This window comes from Polyodon spathula, chromosome 20 (assembly GCF_017654505.1).
Source record: "Polyodon spathula isolate WHYD16114869_AA chromosome 20, ASM1765450v1, whole genome shotgun sequence".
Lineage (NCBI taxonomy): Eukaryota > Metazoa > Chordata > Actinopteri > Acipenseriformes > Polyodontidae > Polyodon > Polyodon spathula.
Window position 1 is genome coordinate 20,273,306 of NC_054553.1, and position 10,195 is coordinate 20,283,500.

Genomic DNA, 10,195 nt, shown 5'->3' on the forward strand with positions numbered 1-10,195 from the left:
AATATAATGAAACATGTACTACTTTTGAGAGACCATCTGGGATTGGTCGTTTGTTTGGCACAAGAGAACTTAAAACTGGCTCAGCATCACCAGGAGCAACAGTTCAATAAAAAAAGCAATAAATCTGACCTTCAGCCCCGGAGACAAAGTGCTGTTGCTATATACTTCCCACATCGGAAAATAAATTATTTGCTAAGTAGTAGGGACCTGTTTTATTTTTATAATTCAGTCTGATGACAAAACAGTAAACAATAATGACAACAGGAAATACAGCGTTGTATATAACTCAAGTTCCTATATAGGTTAGTCACTGTGGCAATACCGGAGATTTCCTATAAACCGAGTTCATATATAGGGTTAGTCACTGTAATTGTCCTCCATGCTTTATTATTGTCACTTGCCTGAGTGACTGCTATGACTCTCAGTCCTTCAGATTATATTTTATTTTTGTATTTTAGATCATTAACCCTTTGCAGTCCATTTATTCAGCACTTGTCAGACGCATCAGGTCCAGTTTATTTTCACATACGCTGTTTATTTTACACGTGCTGTTTAAATTTTTTTTTCAGAGTAAAACAGGTTTAAAAGGCCCTGCATAGCAAAAGTACATCAGTATTGCATCTCCAGCCAAGCCCCATCCCTTGTTCTCTATATTTGTCACATACCTCTTACGTGCATATTGATAAATCACTGATCACTCGTTTTATCACCACACTCCTCAGTAAAGCGATCCAAGTCATTATTTTATTACTATAACATCTCAAAAAGCTGCAATTGTTCAATATGCTGAGATGCCCATTCAATACATCAAAAGTCCAGAAGAATTTAACGAATACAAAATGATAATTCAATAAAAAAACTACTAAATGTATAGCTTGCTAAATTCTTTATTTTAATTATACAATCCAGGAATGAGAACATAAGTCAAAGACTGGAAAAGAATGCTATATGAATGCAAAAAAACATTACTGAAATTAGATGCAGGTAGATATCTGATACAGTAATTCTCAGAAGCAGTGCTATGACTTGTAGTTTTCTAATGCACACTGTAAGAAGCTCTCTACACTAACATCTCATTTAGCGCAACCATTTCCATATTTACTTTACAAAATGGATCAATTTTATTAGCTGGGTCTAATTTTCATAGCAGTGTACTTGTACGAATAGTTATATCCTCTCCATGTTTTCCAGTTGACTCCATTGGCATAGGTCTCATGGGACCCTTGCTTATAAAGACCATTTAGGTTGGAATAATGGCAGTTGTTATACCACCATGCTCCTTTATATGTCTCAGGACACTTGCTCAAAGACACGTCTTGATCTTTCGTAGAAAATGGCATGTTGTTATGATATGTTAGAGAGTCACCTAGGGACAAAACAAATCTAAAGTTAAAAATTAAAATAGGAAGACAGACTTTTTAGTGGTGCCTATAATTTTAGTACTCTTGTGATATAAGACAATGACAAACTGGGGCTGCCACCAACTCCATCTCCAGTCTACAGTCCAATCAGCAACAGGATATTACACAGAGTCAAACATCTCCTGTGTGGATCGTTTTTCTGTGTAATATTTTGTAATATTTTCCTGACAGTAAAGTATACGCACAGCCTACATATTTCTTTTGGCTGCAGTTTGAGATATAAAATCCTCAAGTTCTTTTCACTGGCCTGCAATAGGCAATCTCCACCATCAGTGCAAGAGTGAAATCTACCAGCCCTCAATCCTAGCTGACAGCGTCCCAGTTGAAATGGATTTGATCTCAATACACTGCTGATGGAAATGAACGAATGTGGTTCAAATGGTTTTCAAGTACATGTCCCATAACATTGTGAAATGGGTGTAATGTTATTAATTATACATAAGTGATTGTGAAATCATTTGTATTTGTATGCATCACAAATTATGTTTTAATAAAAGCAACATTTGTTTTCCAAGCAAAAGTGAATAGCATTTTGCCCTTTGAAAAAGCATTCTCTCTTTAAAGCTTTTTTAATCTGGCCCAATATAAAGAGTCTCTTTGTCTCAAAAACCAGTTATTCATATTGTCAAATTGTGATTGGAGGATAGATTAAAGTTGTCAGTTAGAAATTGGCCCACCAGTAAATATCACATGTATGTATACATATTAGTTATGAACAACCCAGTTTGTTTAAACAATGTGCATAGGTGGTGTAAATGCATTATGCTTCAATGATAAACATTCTATAGCACTGTGAAATTGAAAGAAAACTTACCAGCGGTACCACCTGTAAATCCACTTAGGACTAGCTTGTACTTCTCAGATTCCCCCAGGATTTTAAATGACTGGTATTTTGCAAAGGTTTTTACATTGTCAAAGTCTTCCAAATCAATACGTAATTCATGAGAACCTATAAGAATAATAAATGTAAATATTAGGCACAATGTACATCCAATTGTACTTAACAAGGCTGTCATTTCATTGAGGGGTACTGGAAACCTCAAAAACCCTGGGAATCCAGACTCCTACAAATCTAATCAATCAAAAAAAAATATATATATGCAAAGAAATAAAGTAAAAAGAGAAGTAAAGTTTAAAGTTTACATAAACTGATATATTATAATTTAAAAAAAAATTCAGACAATGTGTTCTTCTTCAACTTCAAAAATGTCAACATTTAAGTAGAACTGAACACAATGCCAAACAAAATACTGGTAAGATTTAAATTTCAAAAAAGAATCAGGATGCTAGAAATACTTTATATTTTTATAATTATCTGCAACATTTCAGCTTCTGTTATTCTTCAGCTAGCATGGTGGAAATAGCCAGCTAGACATGACTCTGCATTCATAATTCACACTGGAGAGTATGTGGAGAACATGCTAAGGATAAGTGCATATGACAGAGACACTGTGTCCACTAGAGGGTTGTTCAATACTGTCATTAGGTATGATAGTATCTGTAGTGAATGTACCTGTTTCTGTTAATAAACGAATGTTGTCATTCCCCAGCCAAAACTCTGTCAACAAGCTGCCAAATCCTCTCTTGTATGAATTCCAGTCCCGAAAGAAATCTATTGATCCATCCATACGTTTCTGGAATACCTGCAGTGGCATCAACAATAACTTTACGATTACATTTGAGAAAGGATGAAATACCTTGACATATCCATATCTATATTACTATCTCTGAACTCTCTCCACCTGAGCAGAGTAATGAAATTCACTCGGCAGCCTGTGGTTTTTGAAGCTAATTAAGTTGACACACTTACCAAATTAGGGGATGTTTTTAAACTGAACCACAGACCATAGGTTGGGAACCTCAGATCTAAGGAAAGAGGGAAGGGTTTGTGGGATGACTTACAAGCCAGCCTCCTCCGTCTGTGTCCATGTCACAGTACACACTGATGCCTTTGTTGCTCTCTGTGTACACGGTGTACCAGCCACTCAGCGTGTGTCCTTGTTCTAGCAGCTCCTTACAGTTTTTAGAGCCTGCATTAATAGCACAACATACATTCAAATGTCATTGTAAAGATGTTTTCACCATGCAGTCATTCAGAGCTATGTTGCTTCAATATTGCTTTGTTATCATTAATTCTCATCTGTACCAGAATGTTTTTCCTCTAATATTGGGCAGCATTGCTGTCATACAGTAAGTCCCAGGGACCCTATGCAGGAGAGACTATGTAGATTGCAATGAATAATGGACTTCAATTGAGGTCAGACAGCAAGTCAGGTATTCTGGTGCCAGATAATATAAGCCAGAGAAGTCTTGTTCAGATTCAGAAAGGGTTTACGTATGCCAGGGTAGTTCATTGCCTGGAGTGTGAGAGTGAGAGTGAGTGCCAAACACCATAACTGGTTTACTGGTTTCATAAATTGTATTGTTTTTGTCGTTGTGGATGTAATAACATAGGTAAAAGATTTTTACATTAATTTTTGACACAGTTCATAGTGTGACAAAATGATTTACAGAGCTCCAGTGCTCAATCACTAGAAAAACTCACTATTTTAATAATTCACTGCAGCATTTTGCATTGATAGCACAACATACGTTCAAAAATCATTTTAATGATGTTTTCACCATGCAGTTATTCAGAGCTATGTTGCTTCAATATTGCTTTGTCATCAGCGATTAAGAGGTTAAACTTATTTATAATTGCACTGTACTTGAAAAACTGTAACAAGAAGAAAAAATAACATGAGAACCTGCACATAACACAAGCCTTGCCATTTAAATATTTCAATAGAACAGATTTACCTTTGGCTCCTTGTGGACCTGTATTTCCAATTGGTCCAGGTTCACCTTTCATTCCTAAAAAGCACACAGCATAAACAGTTAAAAAAACAGACACTCTGATCCACTCTCTGCCTGTAAACATCCCTTTGTTCAGGGCTATGGTGAGAACAAATAAATGTTTTTAAGAACAAAATGAGAGTTTTACAATTCATAGTGTGACAAAATGATTTACAGAGCTCCTCCCCCTTTACATTGTAGTCAGGAGCTATAGTTAGGAGACTGTGCTGTTCGTGTTCCAGCTTGTAACAAGAATGAAAGCACTGGTGGAATGGCAATAGGAAGCAAATGGCAGCCATGACCATACCGCCTTATAACTGGTTCCATGGTTTCAAGGGCCACTATAAAGGTATATTGTTTGACTAGGGTGTAAGACCATAAGAGTGATTAGGAGGTTAAACTTATTTATAATTGCACTGTACCTTCAAAGCTGTAACAAGAAGAAAAAGCAACGTGAGAACCTGCACATAACACAAGCCTTTCCATTTAAATATTTCTATAGAACAGATTTACCTTTGGCACCTTGTGGACCTGTATTTCCAATTGATCCAGGTTCACCTTTCATTCCTAAAAAGCACATAGTAATAAAAAAACAGTTCAGAAAACAGACACCCTGATCCACTGTCTGCCTCCGAACATCCCTTTGGTCAGGGACAAAAGAAATGTTGACATGAGGAGAGGCTTTTGCCAGCACACCAGGTGCCTCTTCTGTAGGAATTGAAATGTGATAGTATTGTTCAAACTTGAACATATGTATATACCTTGCTAGATAAATCTTAATGCAGTTTTATAGAATTCAAGTATTCTGTTCACCTTTGTCACCAACTGGACCCATCTTCCCAAAGGCTCCAGGTTCACCTTTCGCTCCTATAAAAGCATAGAAATCTTTTAGAAGTACATCCGGTACACTCTTTACTATATACTGGTATTACTCAAGCTACTGAACATATAATAGGGTTCTGACAAGAACTAATCAAAACTTCCAACTGAACATCCCTCTGAAGGAACCAAACAGGATAACAGGATCAACCAACAATCATTGGGGTGCAGTTTTGCAATATGAAGAACTTGTGAAAGGTGGAAGAAAGGACATAATGTTCCATCACACCCTTAGGTTGAGTCAGAGTCAGATGACCGGGGACAGAGGAAGGGTAGAAGGAGAAGTGCTATGTTTGCTTAACCATAAAATGCTTGCTTAATCTTAACTGGTTTCTGAAATGAACAAAACAAACGCAACGAAGGGGGGGTTAGGGTTAGACGTGCCAAATCCTGATAGGAGCAAGGGATTTTATGTAGAAACTATATAACCCATGTGCATGCTTTCCCCTGGCAGAATACACTGGTTACTGATAAAGTGACCGTTATTCTCCGGAGCGCTCTGTATTTTGATGACCACTGCAATAAACCTTTGATGCAACAATCGGTGGCGATTGATTGTCTCTGACATCTCTGCACTTTATTTTGCGACCCTACACTTCTAAGGAAACATCCCTAAATAAAAGAAGGAATGCTGACAGAACGAAGTTGGAAAATAACATAATTACTCTGGAATGTTTGTGCTTTGTGTGTGTTTTCTGGATATATTTTTCCTTTTTTTATTGCTTCTCAATCACACACATTTTGTTTGTCAAGTTTGCAATTCAATGTAACGTTGAGATTGCAATACAAACTGAATCTGCAGTGGACTCATATTTGCAATGTGGAAATGAAAGGGGTATGGAAGAGGGAAAACACAGACACAGCCACCGGGTGAATTCCCCCACTTCCAGCCCTGACAGAGTTTGGTCAATGAAAAGCACAAACACTTCCAGCTGTCTACAAAGTTGATCAACTGCCTGGAATTTAGAGGTAAGTCAACAGCAGGAAATGTGAATAGGCTTTTATTAGCACTGATTGCTTCATTTGTTTGGTACAAACAAAGCTCAGTTTCAGGTTAAGAGTCACTGTACCTGTAGCCCCCAAAGGACCTTGTTCCCCTTTACTGCCCGGGATCCCCGGAATGCCATTGGTCCCCGGCACCCCAGGAAGTCCCGGACATCCCTGAAGGATAGTCAGCCTTTCCTGGTTATTCAGACCCACCAGTTTCACCTCTGGAACACAAGTACAGATTCATAAGGAATCAGTGTATACCGAAAACAAACTGGAAGTTTGATTAAAATAAAGAGGTCAGCTATATAGTGATGCAACCTTCTCGTGGTGAAAGTAACTGCATCTGTGAACACCTGTGAGATACAAACCCACTAAATATAGATCTGAACAGGAACCGGAAAGAGCAGCTGAAAAAGTAGAGGAAAGGTGAACCTGCATTTCAGCACTTCCTCTCTTTAGAAAGGGGAAAATTAATATTTTCTATAGTTTACACTGTATATTATGCTTCACAATGGTTCAAATATTCATATTTATAATTTCTCGATGATTATTATTTTTATTATTATTATTATTATTTGAAAACTCAATTTTCTCCCCAAGTTTAAACATCCAGTCTCCTTATCACTGCAACCCATGTACTGAAGATAAAGTTCTCCTCTATTACTAGTGCCTCGCCCAGCAAACAAAACAAATGCTGCATAATATTTTAAAATAAGTAATAGTACTTACCAGGGCAGGTTTGTTCAGCATTGGTGTATGAAGTAAAGCACAGTACAAGTAATACAGTTACTGCGTTGTGAAGCAGCATTCTCCTAGTATTTAGTGTAAGTGCCTCTTTTTCTGTTGTAGTCTTTTGTCATTGTGAAGTTTACCGTGGAGAAAAACACATTTTTATACTGAAGACCTCCTGCCTTTAACTTAACCTAAATCCCCACTGCTCAAATATTTCTATTCCGGAGTGTATTGTAATGGTCAACTGTTTCGTAACCTCTCTCAATCCAGAACATGAATAGAGTCCAAACCAAATAGTTTGTGCAAGGTTCAATCATTCAGTTTATTAAGAAAACAGTTGTTTTCAAAACAGAGTTGAAGTAAAATCTTTTAAACATACACTACGGTGCAAAAGTCTTAATCATGTTGAAAAAAATCTCTTAAACATACACTATTGTGCAAAAGTCTTAATCATGTTGCATTTTTCTACTCTGATGCATGATAAGCATCAACACTCCTCAAATTTACTCAAAGCCTCCGCTAGTGTTTTCTACTATTATAAGAACCTTGACTTTGTAGGGACAATTGCCTGAAATTAATTACTTTTTTGATATAAGGACATATCTGAACTAATCTGTTGGATTCAACTTTTAGCACACAGTATGCAGTGCACAATGTGAACTATTGACACAAAGGATTGGGGGAGTGAGCCGCGGGGCAGTGGACTTTAACTGAACCCGATACAAAGGAGTCGCTACAGGATCACAAGTAGTTCAGAGCATCTGATCTGAATTTATGGAGGAAACTAACGGCTGGAGACAGCAGAAGGGAAGTCATAAAGAAGATCAGGGGGGGCCATCCCTTGCAGGATGAGATCACCCATGGCCCAAAACAATGGAAGACAGTTGGGGGGGTTGTATAGGTCTTTGTGTAAAAGCCCTATAAGAGCTGGCAATTTGCAGCAAGAACGTTGAATTGGTTTCTGAACTGGTTTCTGAGTCTAAAGGCCCGCACACACCAGCCGTGACACGATTTTTACCGGGGCGACACGAGAAATTCGCTGCGAAAACACAGTGCACACCAGAAGCGATCACAGAAACAACACGAAAGCTGGAAATTTGCCAGATCTTTCAGAAAGTATGATTACTAACAAAAGCAAAAGAAAATGGCTTATTATTATAGGTCAGGGAAATTAGTCTGCAAGTAGGATCCTTACCTCAATTTTCAGTGAAACTGTGTGAATTGGTGGCCACCTCTTGTGTGCATTTTATTATTTATGTAGGTATTCATTTATTATTATTATTATTATTATTATTATTATTATTATTATTATTATTATTATTATTAGTCGTAGTAGTATATAAATATATTGTGTTTATGTGTGGACGGGTGAAAGTCGTATAACATGTTCATTTATTATTTAAGATGACGGCGAAAAGAATTTGTTTGTGTTTTGTTATAATAACAACAACAAAAACAATAACAACAACAACAACAAATTAATACCTACTTAAAAAATAAAATACACCCATGAGTGAGCACCCCGTCACAAACTGAAACAGCGCTTGATTTCAAACCTCATGACATGAAGCTGTTATCTGATCGGTCAGTTGTGTATTTGTCGCTCGACGGATTTGCAAAAATAGGATCAGTTTGTATTTTTTTCATCGCTCGCGTTGGAAATTGTGTCGCAGCAACGTCGCTTGTCGTGTCTCCTTTGGTGTGAAGGGCACTATTGAAAAGCAGAGGTTTTATTGATTTTCTCGCGCTCGTCTGGTGTGTAAGGGCCATAACTTGGCTCCCTAAGAGAAGATAGTGCTAAGCTTTAAACCTCTTGACTGCAAGAATATTCTGTGCCCTGCAATAAACGAACATCAACGAAAGCTCCGTGTTCAGGACTCCTGCTAATAGGAAAAAGAGACTTCTGCGAGTCAGTTTATCTAAGCGTCAAAAAGAACCATTCCCGGCTAGTAGGACACAAGCTTCTGTTCCTTGTTTGTAATCACAGCATAACGAGACTGTGTGTGCCTTTGAGGCGAAGCATTCAAGAAGAAAACACACAGGACGGGTGTGAAACCCCTACTTGGGTTTTGAAGATAAAGGAGCCCAACTTGGGTTTGAAGATTTGTGGAAACGAAGCAGACATAACTACAACGGAAGACTTGCTCTGCAGACTTTTGGGGTCTTCTTCAAGGAACCGTTGAGTATAATTCCCTTAACTTTCCCTTGTGGAACTAGTGTAATTAATGGTAATTACAACACATAGAAATTGATAAAATAGTTATTTTAAATTGCGCTTTTAATGCGCGCATGAAAAACCTCAGAGTTTAGAACTTGTTAAAAAGTAACTAAGCTGCTTGTCTCATATTGTCATATGAAGTGCTTATTTGAAAGTATACTTGTGTAATTGTTAGTAAACAATTGTAGCCCAGCCTTAGCTGTGATATGTTATTAGAAGAACTGAAACTGAACAAGTTTTGTTTTGCATTTGAATGTTTGTGTTTAACTAGAGTTATTTAGCCTGTGATCGCTAGACGCAGGGAAACTAGTGAGCTGAGGGAACTGTCTGCCGGGTGACGTCATCACCTGCTAGCAGAGCCGCGCAGCCTGTACTGAGATTGAGATAGAGGAGTGACTGTACTGTGTTAGAATGAAATGCTGAATCTATACTGAATGTTAAAGCAATAGTATTCTACTTGTACTGTAGTTTTAATTGTGTTATTGAGAAACGACATATATATAGAAACATCTAAATCCAATGAATGAGTGTTTACTGGTGCTGCATTGATATGTGTGTGAATCATTATCTCGTGATGACTTTCTAAGTTTTTCCTTTCTGAAAAATTAGTATTATTATCTAATAAACTGCTACGATATTTTAACCTACCTTGTTGTGGTTGAGGCTGTTTGTATGTTCATTGTAATTCCTCAATCTTATACACGTCATTAAATAAAATTGTTATGATGAGGTCTTAATTAACACGAATTATTATTCAGTATATATTCAGTTTAGTGAGTCATCTAATATGGTAATGGTCATATAGTATTCATTCAAGTTGATTAACGTACATTCATTTGAACTATATTAATTATTCAAATTAATTGATTGTTTAAAGTAATTATTAGACAAACGTGATTAACCCTACAACTTGCATAAAGAAGGAAAAACATTGAGTGAAATCACACGCATCACTTGATTTTCAAGGTGTGGTATCAGAAGCATAATCAACAAGTACAGAGAAACATCATCTGTAATTGAAAAACCCAGGTCTGCGTGAACACCTAAGACCACTTCAGCAGTTTCATCCAGGTGAGTAACACCTCATTCATTAAACTTAATAGATGCAATAATACAGTGG

At 37.2% G+C, this 10,195-nt stretch overlaps 1 protein-coding gene across 2 annotated transcripts in view; it reads right to left on the reverse strand.

The window, feature by feature from the left end:
• Positions 1-871: 871 nt before the first annotated feature.
• LOC121295827 (ficolin-1-like) overlaps positions 872-10,195 on the reverse strand; it is a 53,590-nt gene continuing 44,266 nt past the window's right edge. The window contains exons 1-9 of one of the 2 annotated variants that reach the window (XM_041220911.1): positions 6,855-7,068; positions 6,206-6,346; positions 5,070-5,123; positions 4,770-4,823; positions 4,221-4,274; positions 3,324-3,451; positions 2,935-3,064; positions 2,236-2,370; positions 872-1,366 (exon numbers count right to left, since the gene is read on the reverse strand). In XM_041220911.1, coding sequence (XP_041076845.1) covers positions 1,125-1,366; positions 2,236-2,370; positions 2,935-3,064; positions 3,324-3,451; positions 4,221-4,274; positions 4,770-4,823; positions 5,070-5,123; positions 6,206-6,346; positions 6,855-6,933 — 1,017 coding nt within the window. In that variant the 5' untranslated portion in view covers positions 6,934-7,068 and the 3' untranslated portion in view covers positions 872-1,124. Of the gene's footprint in view, positions 1,367-2,235; positions 2,371-2,934; positions 3,065-3,323; positions 3,452-4,220; positions 4,275-4,769; positions 4,824-5,069; positions 5,124-6,205; positions 6,347-6,854; positions 7,069-10,195 lie in introns of those variants that run through there. The other variant, XM_041220912.1, reaches the window with a different exon arrangement.